At 38.1% G+C, this 22,604-nt stretch overlaps 2 protein-coding genes across 2 annotated transcripts in view; both read left to right on the forward strand.

Annotated features, from left to right (window-relative positions):
- The window catches only part of LOC127987694 (uncharacterized), a 2,462,016-nt gene that overhangs the window by 300,509 nt on the left and 2,138,903 nt on the right, over positions 1-22,604 (forward strand). The window lies entirely within an intron of this gene.
- LOC127987753 (uncharacterized) lies at positions 12,503-15,461 on the forward strand. The gene is made up of 5 exons (XM_052590156.1): positions 12,503-12,886; positions 14,163-14,267; positions 14,459-14,543; positions 14,792-14,987; positions 15,080-15,461. Exons 1-5 carry the CDS (start codon positions 12,864-12,866, stop codon positions 15,310-15,312), a joined length of 642 nt encoding a protein of 213 aa, XP_052446116.1. The 5' UTR covers positions 12,503-12,863; the 3' UTR covers positions 15,313-15,461.

The raw sequence follows: 22,604 nt of genomic DNA on the forward strand, positions 1-22,604 counted from the left end.
CTACCCACATTCATACTATATAGAACGTACTTTTCTAACGGTCGAGTAGTACGTTCAAATTCAAATGTAGTACCCAGTACGCAGTATTCGATTTCGGACGCAGCTATGGTGTCTTATAAAGGCACAAGGGCTGGCAATCTCTGCCAATACATTGCCAATAAACCTGACAAGTGGGGCTTTAAAGTGTTCTGTCGTGCCAGTTCATCTGGCATTATCCATGACCTACTGCTCTATCAAGGGCCGTCCACCTTCTTCAATGTTGATCTAAGTGAGGAAGAGCAGGAGCGACTTCCAGGGAGCAAAGTGGTGACAACATTATGCAAAACCATAACACAGCCACTGCTTTCAGTTGTCTTCTTTGACCATTACTTCACTAGTTTTGACCTGATCCTGAGCCTGCACGCAAATCTGGGCATCAAGTGCATCAGCACAGCCCGATCAAACTGCATCGGTGGAGCTCACCTGATAGAAGACAAAGAGCTGATGGAGAGAGGACGTGGAGCTCTTGACTATAAGTCTGCTGAAGGAGTACTCGCAGTCAAATGGTATGACAATACATGTATTACCCTCCTGAGCAATGCCTGTGGGATCCTGCCCCTTACAAGTGTCCAACGGTGGAGCAAAGATGAGAAAGCGAAGATTGCTGTCCCATGCCCTTCACTCATTGCTGCCTACAATCAGCATATGGGTGGCATTGATCTTTCTGACATGCTGGTTCACCTGTACCATACCCCTGCCAAGTCACGACGCTGGTACTTCCCCCTGTTTGGATAAGTCCTTGACCTGTCCCTCTCCAATGCCTGGCTGGTCTACAAGAGAGACTGTGGCCTACTGAAGGAAAAACCAATGCCTCTCAAAAGATTTCGCCTGTCTGTGGCTCACTGTTTGAAACAAGTCAACAAGGCAGTACCCAGAGTTGGCAGACCATCATCTGCCTCTGCACCACAAATGTCCTGTGAGAAGAAGTGCCTCCCCCCAAGACCCCCCAAACCACAACCAGATGTACGCTACGACAACTATGGACATTTGCCACTTCATACTGACAACGGGGGGCGGTGCTGCCTCTGCCCAAAAGGTGTGTCAAGATGGAAATGTGGGAATTGCAATGTTTTCCTGTTCTTGATCGGAGAGAGGGAATGCTTCGCAGCATACCATCGAAAATAACGTAGCCAAGGTTCCCATAGGTCCTATTTTGTTTTCGCATTTTATTTGAAAGATGTTTCGTTTTTGAGTTCATTTAATGCAAGAACAAAAGTTCTTTGGAGATTATACACAGCAGAGCTGAGAAGTTGGAGAGGGCCCCATATGTTTTTGTCATTTAAATTGTTGGAATTTTTGCAGAAAATGGGAGTGCAGTTCTTTTGTTGAAATAAAATTTACTTGACATGAATTGTTTCATGGTATTTTTACATTTTCAACTTTGTTTTTGTCTTTGTAGGTATTAAATGATAATTTAAATGCTATTAAATTAATTGTGTTATTAGTGCCCCAATAATCTAAAAAATGCAAACAAGTAATTTTTACATTGTTTTTTTCTTGGAGTGAACATTAAAGGAATAAAACGATTCAGTTCGATTTCGGTGAACTGGTTAAAGAAGATCCGGTTACATCAAATGATTAGTTCGTGAACCGGATATGACAAACTGCTTTGTTTTGGACTCTCTCTCACAACAGACATGGAAGAGAAGACAATGATGAATAAAGTCATAGTTTCTTTTGCTATTTTTGGACCAAAATATGTTTACAGTTGCAATCAAAATTACTCAACCCCCCAGAGACTGCAGTACTTTACAAATACAAGCTTTTCTGAAGATCCAGGATAAAATAAAAATTGCATCTATAACAGTTCACTGGAATATTAAAAGTGATATTGTCAATATATAATGTAATACTTTTGAGTTATAAGATTTTTTAATAATACTGCTATGTCATAATTATTCAACCCCCATTCAGCATTGCTGTTTTTAAATCACTTATTTGCATGGTAGGGAATAAAACAGTCTCAAAACACAATTAAGCTACACATACAGTTAGCCCATGCATGTGTAGAAGTTGAGTAGCAAAAATGTCAACAGAGATCTCACAAAACCTAAAGAGAATAAATATCGTAGTATTTTAGAAAGGCTAAGGCTATGTGAAGATTTCCAAGACATTGAAAGTTCCTAGAGAAGATTATTATTAATTAACTGCACAGCAGTATTAAGTTTGGCAGCCATTTTTTCAGTCTTAGTTTTACTCAAATGTACATTTTAGTAATCATATTTAGTCAACCCTGTCCTGTTTTTGTTTAGTCAAGTTTAAGAAAACGAAATGTATGAGCATTTTAGTCAGGTTGTATAACGGCTAAACCCATCAGAATTATTTTTGCTCTAAATTATAATCGTAAAGTTTGTTGTTATTTGAGAAATGTACTTTTGTGTTTCAGGTATTGCTCTTTCACCAGTAAACACAAAGCAACAGAATGTGGACTCATACACATGGTTTATTTAATCTCATGTAATGTGCTGATTTATTAGGCTTTTTATTATAGAAAATTACACCAAAGACTTATGCACTCAGTCTGTCTATAATATGAAAACTGGTGAAACAAAGAAAAATATGATAACAGTGAAATTCCTAATAGTTATTCCACTATTTCCAAATTGCAGCATTGCATTGTCAGTGACAGCATTTGAAGATTGATTTATAAAAATCATTTCAGGTTTAAGAAGTGTTTCAACATTGCATCAACTACTGATGAACACATTGATTTTATTTAAATAATCACTCTGTTGATTATTTAACCATGTGTTATTGTGTATTTGGAAGGCGTTTGTCTTTCAAACACATTAAAACACACAAATTCACAAACTTTTGTCATCTGATCCTCTTTCACCCAATATATTTACTTGAAGTACCCCTGAGATTTAAAAAAGATTTTATTTTATTTTGATTGGTTTTAAAATTATTTATTTTAATGTAGCCTATGATGTTTTTTTATGATTTAATTAATTAGCTTTGTATTAATGTCACAAACCCTAGTTAGGGAAACCTTGAAGTAATGTTTAATGCACTTCATGTTAATAACAACAATATTTATATATATTTATTAGTCATGGGCCGGTATGAGATTTTGATGGTATGATAACCTTAAGCAAACATATCATGGTTTCATAGTATTGTTGTTACAGCTCTGAAATGATTGAGAATCATGAGTCAGTTCGGGAGTTCGGAGCGGGTTCGCAAATTATTTGAGTCAGTTTGGTGATCGGGAATCATTTGCGTCAGTTTGGGAGTTCAAAGCGGGTTCGCGAATCATTTACGTCAGTTTGAGAGTTCGGAGCGGGATCGCGATTCATTTGAGTCAGTTTGGGAGTTCAAAGCGGGTTCGCGAATCATTTGAGTCAGTTTGGGAGTTCAAAGCGGGTTCGCGAATCATTTGGTTCGCAAATCATTTGAATCAGCTCGGGAGTTCGTAGCGGGTTCGCGAATCATTTGAGTCAGTTTGGGAGTTCAAAGCGGGTTCGTGAATCATTTGAGTCAGTTTGGGGATCGCGAATCATTTGAATCAGTTCGGGAGTTCGTAGCGGGTTCGCAAATCATAGCTGTATGTGGATAGGCATTTTTAACTAATTTAGTATCTAGTTCTAATTATGTTCTCCACGCGTGTTTAGGTACGATATGTGAAATCATATTTTTTTGTTTTAAAAAATGTGTTAGTTTTAAATGACTGGGTAAAATAAAAAAATAATAAAAAACTGGACACAATATATATTTTATAGTATTGTTGTTACAGCTCTGAAATGATTGAGAATCATGAGTCAGTTCGGGAGTTCGGAGCGGGTTCGCAAATTTTTTGAGTCAGTTTGGGGATCGCGAATCATTTGAGTCAGTTTGGGAGTTCGAAGCGGGATCGCGAATCATTTGAGTCGGGAGTTCGGAGCGGGATCGCGAATCATTTGAGTCAGTTTGGTGATCGGGAATCATTTGCGTCAGTTTGGGAGTTCAAAGCGGGTTCGCGAATCATTTACGTCAGTTTGAGAGTTCGGAGCGGGATCGCGAATCATTTGAGTCAGTTTGGGGATCGCGAATCATTTGAGTCAGTTTGGGAGTTCAAAGCGGGGGAGCTCGGGAGTTCGTAGCGGGTTCGCGAATCATTTGAGTCAGTTCGGGAGTTCAAAGCGGGTTCGCGAATCATTTGAGTCAGTTTGGGAGTTCAAAGCGGGTTCGCGAATCATTTGAGTCAGTTTGGGGATCGCGAATCATTTTAATCAGTTCGGGAGTTCGTAGCGGGATCGCGAATCATTTGAGTCAGTTTGGGGATCGCAGTTCGGGAGTTCGGAGCGGGTTCGCAAATCATAGCTGTATGTGGATAGGCATTTTTAACTAATTTAGTATCTAGTTCTAATTATGTTCTCCACGCGTGTTTAGGTACGATATGTGAAATCATATTTTTTTGTTTTAAAAAATTTGTTATTTTTAAATGACTGGATAAAATAAAAAAATAATAAAAACTGGACACAATATATATTGTTTTTGAGCAACATTCAGAATATTAGAAACAGAATTAGTTTATTTTTTTCTTTGATTTGTTTCCTAAAAAGACTGACATCTTTATTTAACCTAAATCTGTTATTACAGTTATTTAATTTGTTAAATAATTCATATACATATAATTTCATATCATTTAGTTATATAATAATAATCATACACATAATTTGATTTAATAATAACCTAATTTGAAGCAAAAACAGAATGTTCTGACAAACTTTGTGAAATTTTATATATATATATATATATATATATATATATATATATATATATATATATATATATATATATATATATATATATATATATATATATATATTACTATTTGTATTTTTATGTCAATATGGTAGAATATTATTATTATGCTACTAACTATAATTTTTGTCATGTAATTTGGAATCAGTACCGGATTACAGTTTACATAGGCTATTTTAGTTCCCCTCACTCCACAACAATCCTTTCAATTAACAGCATTTAGAAAAGAACAATAATTAAAAATATAAGAAGCTATAGCAATACAGACGACAAGCCAAAACTAATTAATTTAAAACAAAACGAAACTGAAACCAACATATTTTTTTCATGTTTGAGTGACTGTATTTTATCATAATGAAGAGACTGCATTGTCAAAGTAACTGTGTGCCCCAGCACAATCACTTTACTTTTTTTTATTTATTTAAAAAAAAAAAAATTCAGTGGAACTGTGGAAGCAACTTCTCATTTTAGTCAAAAAGATCATCGTAATTGTAAACGGTTGCCTTTTGTGCACATTCACAATAAAAACAAATCTTTATGTTTAAAATAAGCCTAAAGAAAAATAGGATGCCTCTTTCTGTGTCTGGTTTCCTTTTGTGCTGCACATACTAGGCTACTTGTTTTTTGTTTGTAGTTTTGTGTGTAGTTTTTTGTTAATTTTCTTAATTTATTAAGTAAAAATTTATTTCTCGTAAAGGCCTATTTATTCATTATATATATATATATATATATATATATATATATATATATATATATATATATATATATATATATATATGTATATATATATATATATATATATATATATATATATGTATATATATATATATATATATATATATATATATATATGTATATATGTATATATATATATATATATATATATATATATGTATATATATATATATATATATATATGCGCAGTGCTTTAAGTGGGCCGGTATGCACCAGTACTCAGTACCGCCACTTCCAAATATAGCTCTTGAGCGTACCGCCACCTCTCCGTGCGCCCAGAACGTGCTTGTAGCGTACCGGTATGCTCATTTGGACATCTGTTTTAATAGAGGTTTTAATCTTTTACCTGCACTGCCTATTTTCAGAGCGCCCTTCACAATGCAAGCTTCCTAATTCATCCCACCCAGAGCAGAAACTACATTTTCCATTCATCTTTAAGTTTCACAAATGATTAGCGCATGTGTCGCTTTTCCCACTGTTACGTGTAATCAACTCAACTTGGCCGGAGAAGGTGTGTGAAACTCGTTATGAGTTTATACTCTGTTCGGTTAAAAAACAAATACAGTTAACCACACTTAACATGTTCACTTAGCTTCAATCTCTGAATACTGATAGAGCGAGATCAGAATCTGATGATTCGCTGACTAACACCTCACCAAATTTTAATCCCATCACTGCAGGTCAGACTCAAGCTAATGAAGTAATGCAGCTCTTTCAGGAAGGGTGACCAGACGTCCCGAAAAATTCGGGACAGTCCCGGAATCTAAACTGTTTTCCCGACTCCCGAATCTGGCCCTAGTTGTCCCGAAAATTATACTAAAGCAAAATCTTGAGTATTTATTGTCTGATAAACATTAAAAACTGTCTGCGGAGGTTGAGTCGTCCTGCAGCCCCCGCTGGCTGCTCATTGGCTGCAGCATCTTTTTTCTAAGTTCTAAAAAAATACCGTAGACTGCAAGGCACAAATTTAGATATTCATTTATCTAATTAATCTATAGCCTATGCACAAAGACTATCTTTTTGTCCCCATTTCGTTATTTTCGTTTAAGCTTATTAACGTTAAGTGTTACAGAAAGGTGTGATTTACGCACTGTTACAACAGTCTTTTTTTTTTTTTTTTTTTTTTTTTTTTTTTTTTTTACAATGACATTTGAGTTCATGATTTTAATGTTGCTGTTTCTTGTGGCAGACTAAAGAGTAATGACAGACGGTTGATCTTTGAATAAAAATGTGTTTAGTTAAGGTTTGAAATTCTTTCTTTTATTATAGGCTACGAAGTCTAATATCATAAGCCCCCCATCCCGTCACCCAAGACCACATTACCCAATATCATCTTCAGTTCTCTCTTCACAGCAGTTCAGTCAGTGTACTGTTTGAGTAAATGAATTGCTTCGGTATATTGGTTTGTTTTAACTCGGAGCGAGTGTCAGCCACATTAAAAAAAATACCTTATCCGTTCTCTTTTGGCCTAGCTCTTCCTTCAGTCTCCTGTTTTCCTCCAACAAACGGTTAATTTCACCATGTCTGCAAAAATCCATTTGTGAAGCATCATCTGTCCAGCTACATGTAGTGCAGGTGCAGCATGATCTCTGACAGCTTTTCATTTTTCATACATTTCATTGGCTTGTTTGCCTAAAAAAAAAAGATGAGACAAGGACTCAAACAGAAAGCAAAGGGCTTTATTGAATAATAAAGCTTTATTATTCAGGAAAGCCCTTTGCTTTCTGTTTGAGTCCTTGTCTCATCTTTTTTTTTTTTTTTTTTTTTTTTAAAGTAAGGGCAGACACGAGAACACAACCGATGACAACACAAGACCAGACAAGAGCAGTGTTTGGAATAACAGCGTTTAAAAGAACGGCGTTAGGTAACGACGTTATTTTTTTCAGTAACGCGGTAATCTAACTAATTACTTTTCCCGTCGTTACAACGCCGTTAACGTTACTGAACGTTAAATGCGGTGCGTTACTATGCATTGATTTAATAAACTATGCAATCCGAACGCACCCCTGTCTCACACAGCGAGTGAGCAGGTGGGTTAATGACGAGATAAGCGGTTGTGATTGGCTAAGGCAGAGTCATGTGTTTCATGGTAGCCAATCAGAGCCAGTGTTTTTACACACATGCCGGCACACGCGGCTGCGTCAGCGGCGCCAAACACACACACACACACACGCAACAGCTACACAGAGATTCGCAGCAGAGATGGCGAGTCAGGAGCAATCCGATGAAAAGTTGGCATTTTCAAGGTGAAGATATAAGCACTACTTCAAATTCATTGTGGTCAAAGGCAGGGCTGGACTGGGACAAAAAAAGGGCTCTGGCATTTTTGCTCAGACCGGCCCATCACAATCGGTCCGACATAACCAACCAGTACACCATCCTTGTGGTCCCTGTATATATTCATATCTACCGTTCCATTCCCAAAAACCTCTACAAAGCTGAGAACTGAGTGCCATGGACCAGTGTCCCAGAGCAAGTGGACCAGTGTACTCATTCTCTCTTGACTGACTCCCTGGTGATCAAAGGTGCCCTTCTCCACTGCTAACTCAACCTGGCTTGACTATACATAAGGACAAAGAGAGAGATGATTACAATTATTTGGAAGAGTTATTAAAAGTACACTTAGTAAGGATCCATTTTGGTTATATAGTCCTGTATTCTTGAAGAGCAGGATTTCTAGATGGACAATGTGCTCCATGTTATAAAAGCTAGTTAATCCTTTAGAACACAATAGAATGTGGATGTAGAATACTGGCAATTCTAAAAAGATTTTTTTTTTTTTCAATGAACCAGACAGCAGAAAAAATAGTTTACAATTGCAAGTATAGGCTACTTTGTTTTAAAGAGCACAAACCCCTCTTTAATATGACACCAAACAACATTTAGCTCTCATTGTTGAGATACTTCCCATAATAAAGAAAAACAAACTATACTACCAAATTACTCACACAAAACATACTAATAATATATATGATATTCAAATTACCAACTCACCATTAATATTGCATATAAATAATATTGGAAATTCATTAGAAACATGAGAAAATATATACTTAAATATATTCTTGCAAAATGTCGTCAGGTACTGTAGGCTTGGAAACTGAAGCTACAGCACTAAACATGTCGGTTATTTTTGCACATGTTGAGGCATCAACCTCTAGAATTTTTATTTTTTTGGCCCGCAACTTCTCCGCACCCCCCATTACGCTTTTGTTTCTGCACTGAGCCACTGACTGCATCTGACACAAGAAATGGAGGGGGAGGGGTGGAGCCTGTTAAGAGATGATTGGGCCAGTCCAGTGTCAGTATGGAAAATTAACCAATGGGCCGCTGTCCCTGCTCTATGGACCAGTCGTTGTCCAATAAAAAAAATAAAAAATAAAAAAATATTATATCGACCGGCCCCCAAGTGCATCGGCCCACCGGGCATTTGCCTGGTATGCCAGATTACCAGTCCAGCCCTGATACTACTGATCAATAGGCTACTGTAGAATTAACAATAAACTATATAAAATAGATTAACTTAACAATAATAACAATAATAATAAAATGTGTGTTTTACATGAATTTAGAAATGTTTGTAGACCGGTTATTTATTATGTGGTTTCACTGTTTAGATGGTGTTACTGTCTGCAAACAATGACAAATATTTTTATCCGAAATCTGTGTTCACGCCAACTTATACAATTACTAAAGTTCATTAGCAATTCATATTTTTATGAAAACTTGTTTTAAGTTGTGATTTACCACCACTGGCACATCATCGGACCTTTTGTCCCCCCAGGCGTCCCTTATTTTTCTGTATTGAAGGTGGCAACCCTAGATCTCAGTGACCTTTGAACTGAGTATGGTCGTACAATGTTATCATATAGGTTTGGGCGAGCCAATTAATTGCCTTAAAAACAAACATTAAACTTTAAAAGGTAAAAAACTGTATTATTTAGAGATGTTTAAGATATATATTGTGCTAAGTTTCCTACACCTTCTACCTTGTTTTGTTTATTCTCAGGGAGGTAAAGTAAGTCAGATCTGCTCTGTCTCATAAGCGTCTGAGTTCATCTTCACAAAACGGGTCACAGAAGACTTCTCCGTGGTCTGTTCTTAGCTATAAATCAATGCCAGGGAGGCAGACTTGTGTTATATACTACTACAAGTCCGTTTATTTATTGCAATTAGTAAGTAAGCAGAACAAATATTCTACAATTACTGTGTCAGTATTAGATAAAGTAAAAATGTGAGTAAGTAGTTTGTTCAAGGCAATATCAGTGATGGTTGTGGAGCCGGAGAGCTCTTCAGGTCTGGAAGCTGTATCTGATTTCATCATCACTTCAGTCTTTTATAGACTTCAGGTGGATCCCAACTCTACATCAGGAGAGCCACTGCAAAACAGTGCATTTAATACAATTCAGAGTGCTTCCATAGACAAGGATGAAACTTTACGTTTGGGAGTTAAAAAAAATAATAAAGAAATCTCAATGAAATGTACTGTGTTGTAGGTGCTAACAGTGGCTTCATTTACATAAGAATTTATTTCAGGGTAGACCGAAAGAAAGGATTGAAGATAGGAGAGAATTACAGATGACTACCAGGCAAAAGAGTTCATACACTACATAGCAGAGGATGAGAGAAAAAAGATGAGGGCCAGATTATCAGATGTCAAGTTCATCTCAGTCATGTCAGATGATCTCTGGACAGTGCAGTGATGGAAGAAGAAATGGTCTACGTCACAAGTGCCACTGAGGGCAAGGTCAAAGCTGATTTAGATTCAAAGCCAGATGCTGCAAATCTAGCTGAAGCAGTGTGTAGTATAATGGGAAGTGGAGTCAGCACTCAATGGAGAAACAAGCAAGTGGCAATCACCATAGATGGAGCATCTGTAATGACAGGGTAAACAACGCTGAAGTTACAAAACTTGGAGGTTACTAAACTTCTTTTCAGCACTGCTAGATTTAGTGATGTGAACAGTGGTGTCCTGCAGGAGATGCGGATGACCAGTTTCCAGTGCTGGCCAGAGACAGACACCAGTTCAGGTTAGCAATTCACATGTAAAGAGCAAATCTTCATCAGTCACTTCTGACCTCTTTTACTGTCTGCTGGAGTGAATGTGGAGTTGATCCCTGATCAATGGACAGTTCTCAAGACTGAACTTCACACAGCAGGAGGAACTTGATGTTTGAGAAAAAAAAAAACATATGTAGAATTGATGTTTCTGATGCTCTCCTCACAATCCCTGTATCTACAGCTGACTGTGAAAGAGGGTTCAGTGTTATGAAGCAGGTAAAGAGTGACTGGGGCTCACGCCTAAAAGATGAGACCTTCTCTGACCTCCTTAAACCCAGTTGTGCTCACCTGACATCAGAGACTTTGATCCAAACACAGCCATTGACATCTGGCACGCTGACAGTTTGTGCTCACGCAGACCTGACTTTCTGAGCAAACACCGAATAAAAGGAACAGAGGGAGGCTCAGATTCTGATGGCACCTCTGAAGAAGAAGAAGAAGAAGAGCTCTGAAGAAGAAGAGCTCTGAAGAAGAAGAAGAGCTCTGAAGACGTGATTCAGATGATAGATGAAGTGTTTGCACTTTCTGTGCAGATTTTGTTGTATGCATTGTACTTTATATGTGTTTTTCATGTGAACAATGTTAATAAAATGATCAAATGCATTCAGTGGCACTCATAATTTATCTTATTTTCACGGGAAAATAAAAATGGCTAGTGGAAATTCTGATTGGCTGGTCACTTTAGAAAACAATTTTAATTTCGAACCCTGGTTAGCAGTATAAGTGAAGGGAGGTTTTTGTCCCAGTAAAGTTGCATTCATTTAATACTATTATTAAGTATGATAATTTAAACACACTATATTATTGCACACTGTTTTATAATGTACTACAGGACTGAAATATAAATATCTACCACATGAGTGATAGCGGGCTGTAGTTTGGACACCCCTGGTTTAAAGCCTATTGTGACATTTGCAGCTATCTCAACAGTATTTATTTATTAATCTGTGATGAACTGTGTTTCATATAAAACACAAAACCAGAACACTTAAGTCAAAACTCAATTAAGTCAAACTCAATTCATTGCTTCCTTCAATTTTTAAATGCTTAATTTTTTTAATATTTGGGTTCTTTTAATTGTACGTTTTATGTATATATATAATGTGTGTGTGTGTGTGTGTGCCTATTAATAGGAGAAAAGATAAATAATAATCTATTTATTTATTTTTTATTTCAGCCCATAAGTACAAGCATCAAATCATCATGAAGAAGTGAAATCTGCAGAGACAGAGTTTACTGAAGGACAGAGAGAACATGAGAGATCTAGAACCCTGCAGAACCAAACACACTGAAGAACAAACAGCTTGTGTTTATTATTTTATTGAATCTGTATCTATCTGTATTTTTAGGTTCTACTGTTAGTGTTATCTGTATGCACCGTGAGCCTGAGAGTAACACAATTTCAATTCTCTGTATTAATGTACTGTACATGTGAAGAATTGATAATATAACAGACTTCATTATAGTCTGTTAAACCATGTTATTTGCTTCTAACCAATTTATTTCTGAATTTGTACATTCCTATTGTTTATTATTTTTTTATCTTTTTTATTTATAATACGGAACACTACTTTTTTAGTCTTTAATATGGGATGATTCTCTTTTCAACCCTCAGCTGGACAAAGTAATGATGGACTCAAAGATTAGTTGGACATCGAGCCTAAACACAATAAAGAAGCAGAAACTAGTATTAATACTGTACCCCAATATGAATTGAAATAATTTAAAGTAAGAAATAAATACAAATCTCTGCATGTGTGTCATTTGAAGTGAATATGATAGATAACAGTCCAGGAAGAGTGAAAATAATAATGCAGTGTTTAAATGTATTAGGTGTAATATCCTCTCTCCACTACAGCAGGTGGCAGTAACTGTTCAGCTCGCTCGAGACTCTCCAGTAAAACCCACGAAGAAGAAGAAACCGAAAGTAACTGCAGAAAACACACAGATAGCAAGAGAAAGCGCTGATCGTTGAATTTGATGCATGTCATGTCCTAGAAAACATTTATCATTTACAAGCTTATCACAAGACTCAAAAGGGGTTTTATTAAATTTGATTACGGAGGATTTTTCCTTATTTCCGCTTCTGGTTTATGTTGTTGTTTTCGTGACGCGAAATCGAAAGTGTTTTTAAACAAGCAATTTCTCATTAAGACCATTTGGTTATTCTACATGGCAGTGCATTAGTTTGTAACTCACTTTATTTTATAGTGTTTTTTGTTGCTGTGTCTGTTAACTGAACATATTTCTTCATATGAAGAGAGGAAGAGAAGAGAGGAAAGATGAGTCTCTCACACAAACAGAGGTAAGACTGAGTCTGTTTTCAGAGAAGCATTTTAAACACTGCTGCACTTTCAGAGGATTGCTGAAAAAAAAACCTTATCAAACTTTGTTTTATATTTAGAAATTATTTGCACAACTTCAGATCTTTGTTACTTCCTAATAAAAAATAGCATAGACATATTTAAAAAGTAACCAAATAGATGATAAATATCTGAGAATTGAAAATCAAAATCATCATCATTTATAGTAAATTTACAGTTTCTCTTCAGCACTGGATATGGACTTAAGTAAATTATTCCACATCAGTGATTTGGGTTTTTAGGTCCTAAATTGACTGTCAGACATTAAAATTAACTTCAAACTTTATTTAAAAGGGTCATAAGATGTTTTTGAATGTTTCCAATTTCCTTAAGTGTGTAATATATCTGTTTGTGTAAGATCTTCAAAGTTACAAAGGTCACAGTCTCCTGCAAAGTGATTTATTCTGTCTAACAGAGAACACTGATCCAGAAATTATTAAACGTCCTTTACTGAAGTCCAGATATTAATTTCACAAATGTGTGCATCACAATGTGAAATATTAGCGTAATGCTGTTCAAAGGTTAACACAAAGAGAAGACGAGGCTTCAGTGAGTTGTAGTGTTGTCGTCATGTTGTGGAGACGCTGTGTGTTCGGATGAGAAAGCAAACCCTCTTTGTTTGGATTCAGTGTTTAAGATTTATTCATAACTCTGTTCCTGAGCCGTACGACCCAAAGGTTAGCTTGTGTACAACACGCTTTATGAAGCTGCAGTGCATTTTCTCCCAGCTTCCTGTGTACAACATCAGATACACACACCTAAATACACTGTACATAAAATACAATAAACCACACCTAAATACACTGTACATAAAATACAATAAACCACGCCTAAATAGACTGTACATAAAATACAATAAACCAAAAGGTATTTATTATCTTTGACATTATAATGTTGTGTTGGCTTATTTCTCCACTAAGATGCTTGTGATAGAAATGAATGAAATAACACAATAACTCACTGATTTCCTCTTTATTGATCTCAGTCTGGAGCTTCTTTCCAGTAACACAATCACACAAGCAGACACAAGGAGGTATAATTTAACCACGGAAAATAGATCATGCAGCCAAACATGAAAATGTCTTTCCATCTATCCATAGTCATAGATGAACAAATGCATGTCTATACTGTGCTTCATTACCATCCTCAACAGTGAAGCTCTTTAAATGAGACTGAAGGAGCTTCTGTAGTAAAGTGTTTTGTTCTTTGTGTCATTAGTGTAAGATCAGACTCACATGTGTCCAGCTCTGTGTCTGTGAAGAGTGACCGGTCAAAGGATAATCCACCATTCTTCAGTGAAGAAACAACATCACGAACCAAACGGTATTTGATCTGTTTCTTATTTTGTTCAAACATAGACTGTGTGTGTCAGTGAATAATTTTCATAAAACTTATAGTCCATATATTTATCACAGTATTGTTTTTTTTTTTCTTTGCTTAAATATTTACAAGATATTTTGGTCAAGGTGTTTTTTTTTTCTAAACCGCAGTATTTTGATTTTATTTACTATCAGGCTTCAGTGTGAAACATTAGATCCAGATTTACAGTCTCACAGGAAACACAAGAATTTTACAGACAGTCTCCTGCAGATCTTCCAGGTAATAAAACACATTTTCAAGAACATTTAATAATTATATTCAATAAGAGTGTGACAGAACTTTTATTTGATTTTTTTCTTTTTAAGAACCTATAAAATAAGAATGAAAGCCTATTTTTATTCATATTTACAACAAATTACTGTTTGTCTCAACTTGATTTTTGATGAATATGTTTAATTACTGAATAAATAATTTTGCCCGAATATAGATTTTTTTTTTCTCTCATTCATTCTTGTCTGTCTTTGTAGGATCTTGAGAGCAAAATAATGACATTTCTGAAAAAAGAACTGGAAAAGTTTAATAAAATATTACAAAAAGAGGACATGCAATACTTGGTGAAGGACTTTAATGAGAACAGATGCAGTATGAAAGAAGCAGCTCTTGATCTCACGCTCTACTTCCTGAGAGAGATGAAGCAAGATGAAGCTGCTGATACTCTAGAAAGTAAGAGACTCATAATCATCTGTTAGATCGTCACTTATAAATGTAGAGAGAAAATAAGATTAAACAATATCTGTATTTTTGTTTCTGTTTAGATGATCTGGTCTTCATTCATCAGCTAAAGTGTAGCCTAAAGAAGAAGTATCAATGTGTGTCTGAAGGAATTGCAAAGCAAGGAGACTCTACACTTCTGAAGAACATCTACACAGATCTCTATATCACTCAGGGTTGTAGTGAACAGGTCAATACTGAACATGAGGTGAGACAGATTGAAGTTGCTTCCAGACGTCATGAATCACAGGAAATACAGGTTGAGTGCAAACATTAGTTTGAAGCACCTGAACAAGACAAGCAGATCAGAACTGTACTGACAAAAGGAGTTGCTGGCATCGGAAAATCAGTCTCTGTGCAGAAGTTTGTTCTGGATTGGGCCGAAGGAAAAGAAAATCAAGATATCAGTTTCATATTTCCTCTTCCATTTAGAGAGATGAACTTAAAGGAGCAAGAAAAACTAAGTTTGATGGACCTTATAACTCAGTTTTTCCCAGAGACAAAAGGACTGAACCTTACGAGAAGAAATCAATTCAAAGTCTTGTTCATTCTTGATGGATTGGATGAATGTCGACTTCCTGTAAACTTTAAGGATAATGAGACGTGGTCTGATGTTTCATCACCAGCCTCTCTGGATGTTCTCCTGACGAACCTCATCAAGGGAAATCTGCTTCCTTCTGCTCTCATCTGGATCACCAGCAGACCAGCAGCTGCCAGTAAGATTCCTCCTGACTGTATCGACCGGCTGACAGAGATACGAGGATTCAGTGATGCACAAAAGGAGGAGTACTTCAGAAAAAGAGTCACAGATGAGAATCAGGCCAAAGAAATCATTGATCGTGTTAAACAATCCAAGAGTCTCTTTATCATGTGTCACATCCCAGTCTTCTGCTGGATTTCAGCAACTGTTCTCCAGAACATTTTAGAGGAGAAAATAAATAATAATGTGAAACACAATCAGGCTGATGATGTCTCCAAAACACTGCAGGAGTCAAATACTGAAGACACTCCTAAGACTCTGACACAAATGTACACACACTTCCTCAGATTTCAGATCCAGCAGAGCAGACGAAAGTATGATGGAGAACATACACCAGACGTTTCCTGGGATAAAGATGCCATCTTTTCACTGGGGAAACTAGCATTTGAACAGCTGGAAAGAAACAATGTGATCTTCTATGACACAGATCTGGAAGCCTGTGGTATTGACGTCTATAAGGCATCAGTGTACTCAGGCATGTGTACCCAGATCTTTAAGGAGGAAACAGGGATCACTCTTGGTACCATGTACTGCTTTGTTCACTTGAGCATTCAAGAGTTTATTGCAGCCCTTTATGCACATCAGTTTCTAGACATCAAAAATAAATATGTGTTTGATCAAGACTCTACAGAAAAGAAAAACAAAAAATTCCTTCAGATCCTTCTTGGACAATCCAAAAAAAACATGATTGATTTGCTCAAGACTGCAGTGGACAAGGCACTAGGGAGTGATAATGGACACCTGGATCTTTTTCTTCGCTTCCTCCTTGGTTTGTCACTCCAGTCCAATCAGAGACTCTTACAGGGTCTGTTGACACTGGAAAATAGAAATGAGCAGAGTAAAGAGGAAATAGTTCAGTACATCAAGCAGAAATTAGAGTCTAATCTGTCTCCAGAGAGATCCATCAATCTGTTCTACTGTCTGAATGAACTGAACGACCAAACTCTGGTGAAAGACATTCAGACCCACCTTAGCAAAGGAAGTCTCTCATCTGCTGATCTTTCACCTGCCCAGTGGTCTGCTTTGGTCTTTGTGTTGTTGACATCAGATGAGGAGCTGGAGGAGTTTGAGCTTCAGAAATTCAAGAAATCAGACGAGTGTCTCAATAGATTATCAGCAGTCATCAAAACCTGCAAAAGAGCTCTGTAAGTTATTTATTATATCTTGTCATGTTTTGTTCTCATCTTAAAATTATATGAGTCTAGATTGATACATAGAAGGATTGGACACCATGATGTATAGTGATAATTAACCATACACCAGTTATAAGTAGGGGTGGGAACCACCAGAGGCCTCACGATACGATATTATCATCATGATACTTGTGTCAATATATTGAGATATTCTGAGTTTATATTGCGATATTTAAATTGTGATATGTCAGTTCTTGAAAGTAAATTACTGTTACATTTAAATTAAATTAAACGTGTAGTCTTACATCTACGGATGCACTGAAATGAAAATTCTGGGCTGAAACGGAAACTGAAAATTCTGGATGCACTTGGCTGAAAACCAAAAATGCTTTGTAATGATTATTTATTAATTTATGAAATAATAGAAAATTATTTTGTCAGACTTTTTAAATTTAACTCAATTTTAATGTTACTGAAAAAAAAACACACAAACTAATAAAATAACCACACTTTTCCTGAAAACAGCACAATAAACCTGGACAGAATTTATGTTAATATTGGTAACATTACAATAAGGTTCACAAGGTAACATACTTTAGTTTGCAAACTAAGAATTTATTCATCTTAGTTCAAGGGTTAGTTCAGCCAAAAATAAGAAATTGCCTCCATTGAAAATGTATAAATACGATATACTGCCCATGTCCAGAAAGGTAATAAAACATCATCAAAGTCCATGTTACATCATAGGGTCAAATTTGTTGAAGCATCGAAAACAGGTTTTGGTCCAAAAATAACAAAAATTATGACTTTATTCAGCATCGTCATCTCTTCAGGGTCTATTGTGAGCGCGACTGCTGTGACTGTTGACGTACAGTCGTAATTTTTGTTATTTTATAATTTTATAATTTTCATTTTTGCCTGAAATAACCCTTTCATATTAATTTCAACATTTACTAATTCATTATTAAAATCAACAGTTGTGCTAGTTAACAGTTAATGCACTCTTAATAATCATGAACTAAGAATGAACAACTTTATTCTCATTAACTAAATTTAAGAAAGACTAATAATTACTGTAATGTATTGCTCATTGTTTGTTTGTGTTAAACATTAATTGAACCTTATTGTAAACTGTTACCTTAATATTAATAATCAATAAATACTTTTGTATCCACTTCAATGTAACAGAATCAGTTATAAGTTGTTGGATTTATTCATTTAATTTTTTTTTGGACTATCTAAATAATTATAGTCCTACAAAGTTATTATTATCAGATCACAGAGATATACCATGTTACAGCAAAGTAGCGCTACTGCAAACAGGAGCAAGATGTTTTGCCATTTTTCTCTTCGATTATTTGCAGATGTAGGTGCATACCTAAACTGAACAAAATTATAAATGCAACACTTTTGTTTTCACCCCAATTTTCATGAGTTGAATTCAAAGATCTAAGACTTTTTGTATGTACACAAAATACCTATTTCTCTCAAATATTGTTCACAAATCTGTCTTAATCTGTGTTAGTGAGCACTTCTCTTTCTATTTGCTGAGATAATCCATCCACCTAACAGGTGTGGCATATCAAGATGCTAATTTGACAGCATGATTAGCCTTTAGCCCCTTTCCCACTGTGATTCCAGCAAATACACGGGTAATGTTTCCCGGCAATTGTTTCTGGATCCCTAGATTTTGCACTTTCACACTACCAGTGATTACCCGGAATATGTGCGTGCATTCACACACAACCCCTAAAGGTCCCGTAAAGACATGTGACATCAGGGTGTGATGTTAATTTCACGAGTTCACATCTACGTATATTAATACCGTAAGTTTATGCGTATTTGGCGTGCTGTCCGGGTGGAGGGCTCCGAGCTCGGGATGTGGCCCGAACCCAGAGTACTCCCCCCGGTTGTGGTAAGAGTAGATGGATCTATAAGTGAGGAGAAATGGGGTGGAGGAGGGATGCTGAAAACCGTCAATGAACAGAGATAGGTTCTGCTGTTATTTATACCTTGTCATGAGTTGATTACTGATTGGTCTCCACTTTTGTTAATCAGGTTAATGAACTGCGACTGTTCCTCCCGAACTTTGTTATAAAACAGCATTTCACGAGTTCACATCTACGTATATTAATACCGTAAGTTTATGCGTATTTGGCGTGCTGTCCGGGTAGAGGGCTCCGAGCTCGGGATGTGGCCCGAACCCAGAGTTCTCCCCCCAAAAACAAGAGAGCAAAAGGACAGCCGCCGGACTACGAACCCCCCAAAACGCAGAGATTTGGCGGGCTGACGTTTTTAGAAGTATGGTCGTTTGACCCGGAGATCTCGCATTGCCTCTGGCAGAAGTAGAGGAGCAGGCAGGTCCTGTTGGTTAATAGTTGAGGAAGAAGCAGTTACGATGTCGGGAAGACGGGCTCCACCGTCTGCCTGCGAGGTGTAATAATATATTGACTAGATGCGTAATGTGTCCGCTGGGAGGCTGAGGCTCGCTGGACACATAGAGGAAGCAAATTATATTCCTGCATCCGCTGGAAGACTGGCTCGCTGGATGAAGAACAGAAAGAGATGGATGCATACTGCGTCCACTGGGAGACTGAGGCTCGCTGGACGGGTGGAGGAATGAATAGGTATTTACTGCGTCCGCTGAGACACTGCTCGTTGGACAGACAGAGGAAACCAATAGATATTACTGCGTCCGCTGGGAGACTGAGGCTCGCTGGACAGATATGGGAGACGAATTATGTCCCTGCGTCCGCTGGAAGACTGGGCTTGCTGGAGGAAGAACAGGAAGAGATGGATGCATACTGCGTCCGCTGAGAGACTAGTGCTCGCTGGACAGGCAGAGGAAAAATATGTATTTACGGTGTCCCCTGGGAGACTGAGGCCCAATGGACAGGTAGAAGGAATTAGATAATTACTGCATCCGCTGAGAGACTAGTGCTCGCTGGACGGACAGGGAAATCAATGGATATTTCTGCGTCCGCTGTGAGACTAGTGCTCGCTGGACAAACAGTGGAAAAATAGATGTTATTGAGTCCGCTGTGAGACTAGTGCTCGCGGACTGATAGAGGAGACAAATAGGTATTTTCTGTGTCCGCTGGGAGGCTGAGGCTCGCTGGACTGGTGGAGGAGGCAAATGGGTATTTCTGCGTCCGCTGGGAGACTGAGGCTCGCTGAACGGACAGTGGAAACCAATAAATATTTACTGCGTCCGCTGAGAGACTAGTGCTCGCTGGACGGGCAGTGGAAACGGATAAATATTTACTGCGTCCTCTTAGAGACTGGTGCTCGCTGGACGGACAGTGGAAACGAATAAATATTTACTGCGTCCTCTGAGAGACTCGTGCTCACTGGACGGACAGTGGAAACGAATAAATATTTACTGCGTCCTCTGAGAGACTCGTGCTCACTGGACGGACAGTGGAAACGGATGAATATTTACTGCGTCCGCTGAGAGACTAGTGCTCGCTGGACGGACAGTGGAAACGAATAAATATTTACTGCGTCCGCTGAGAGACTAGTGCTCGCTGGACGGACAGTGGAAACGGATGAATATTTACTGCGTCCGCTGAGAGACTGGTGCTCGCTGGACAGACAGTGGAAACGGATAAATATTTACTGCGTCCGCTGAGAGACTCGTGCTCACTGGACGGACAGTGGAAACGGATGAGTATTTACTGCGTCCGCTGAGAGACTGGTGCTCGCTGGACGGAATGGGGGAAACGGATAAATATTTACTGCGTCCTCTGAGAGACTGGTGCTCGCTGGACGGACAGTGGAAACGGATAAATGTACTAGTGCTCGCTGGACGGACAGTGGAAACGAATAAATATTTATTGCGTCCGCTGAGAGACTCGTGCTCGCTGGATGGACTTACTGTGTCCGCTGAGAGACTGGTGCTCGCTGGACGGGCAGTGGAAACTAATAAATATTTGCTGCGTCCGCTGAGAGACTCGTGCTCGCTGGACGGGCAGTGGAAACGAATAAATATTTACTGCATCCGCTGAGAGACTCGTGCTCGCTGGACAGACAGTGGAAACGGATAAATATTTACTGCGTCCGCTGGGAGACTGGTGCTCGCTGGACGGGCAGTGGAAACGAATAAATATTTACTGCGTCCGCTGAGAGACTGAGAGACTTTTAAATTCAATTTTTTTTTTTCTTTTTTTTTTTTTTTTTTGATTATGTTTGAAAACGGCGTATTATGCAGAGGCTAATGTGACTGGGAATGTGGGGCATCAAAGCTGATCATGAACCCTTGTTGAAATTCACGTCGCCTATTGTGAAAACTGAACAGCTTATTTCAGTGAAATGGCTTAACATGATGAAATCATTTTTTTTTTTTATATATATATGGGGGAGGTACAGAAAAGGCTCCTGCGGGAGCAGACACTGCTGCGGCAGTGAGGAGATACGAAAGGGGCTCCTGCGGGAGCAGACACTGCTGCGGCAGTGAGGAGATACGGAAAAAGCTCCTGTGGGAGCAGCTCTGCATTTAACCCATCCAAAGTGCACACACGGCAGTGAATGCGCACACACCGTGAACGCACACCCGGAGCAGTAGGCAACCATTTATGCTGCGGCGCCCAGGGAGCAGCTGGGGGTTTGGTGCCCTGCTCAAGGACACCTCAGTCATGGCATGGCTGGGCCGTGACTCGAACCCACGACCCTAGAGTTAGGAGTCCACTCTCTAACCACTGGGCCCTGACTTCCCCCTCCTTGACTGTGGGAAGAGTAGACAGGTTAGAAACATTTTCAACCTTTGTTCATTTTCAACCAATGTGGAGGAAGTTTTTACAGTATAAAATAAGAGGCAAAAAAATATATATATATATTTTACTATTGTAAATATGAGTTTATGACAGCGTTTATAATTAAACCACGGTAGCAATAAATTTACCGTTGTCTGAGACGTCATGAAATGTTCTTAAGCATCATGACCATAGAATGTAGTCAGGGTTCTGCAAGGTTTAGCATGGTTTCCAGAGATCTGGAGCTGATTCTGGGTAGCTCGGTGGTTTGTGACTGTTGTCTCGTGGCGCGCTGTCTTTTAAGGGGCCGTTCACCTATCACCCTTTTTTTTTTTTTTTTTTTTTTTCTTCTTCTCAGGTGCGTCCGCACTGCATCGAGTTGAAAACATCAGTGCAAGAATATCAGACCTGAACCAGGAAGTTGGTCACCAGATCACAGGGTAACCAGTTAAATTGTAAGGAGACACCGGAGAGCGCCTAGATGTTCCTCTGAGGTGCTCGCTCATCGCAGTTGTGCTGCCGTGGTACACCATATCGGTTTGCAAAGGGAACAAGAGACGTTTTATTTGTCCTCTGTTTAAAGTATTCTCATACTTTTAATAACAGTGGTCTCTGTTTGTGATAGAATGCAACTTCTTCATTCGCCGTATGCCATTATGCGAGATGTAAACAGTGTGATGCGTCCACGCATTTCACGTGCGCCGACGTATATTTGTAGTCGACGTAAACGATGATGTCGACGCGTCGTTGCAGCACTAATTAGTGGTGGAAATTATGATTCTTTCTAGAGATTCGTTCATTTTCGGTTCATTCACCAAAATGATTCGTTCAGAGATAATTTCTTCGTTTTACACAAAATATGCCAGCAGGTGGCAAAAGAGTGTATTATGTGTTATGTCTTACGTCAACGAACGCATTCACTTGT

The sequence above is a fragment of the Carassius gibelio genome, chromosome B22 (assembly GCF_023724105.1).
Source record: "Carassius gibelio isolate Cgi1373 ecotype wild population from Czech Republic chromosome B22, carGib1.2-hapl.c, whole genome shotgun sequence".
NCBI lineage: Eukaryota > Metazoa > Chordata > Actinopteri > Cypriniformes > Cyprinidae > Carassius > Carassius gibelio.

What these genes read in the sequence shown, in the direction of transcription:
- LOC127987753 (XM_052590156.1), top strand. Translation starts at nt 12,864, where the DNA reads ATGAGTCTCTCACACAAACAGAG. An exon ending in GTCTCCTGCAGATCTTCCAG is followed by an intron (nt 14,544 to 14,791) that starts GTAATAAAACAC and finishes CTGTCTTTGTAG; the next exon opens with GATCTTGAGAGCAAAATAAT. An exon ending in AGCTGCTGATACTCTAGAAA is followed by an intron (nt 14,988 to 15,079) that starts GTAAGAGACTCA and finishes GTTTCTGTTTAG; the next exon opens with ATGATCTGGTCTTCATTCAT.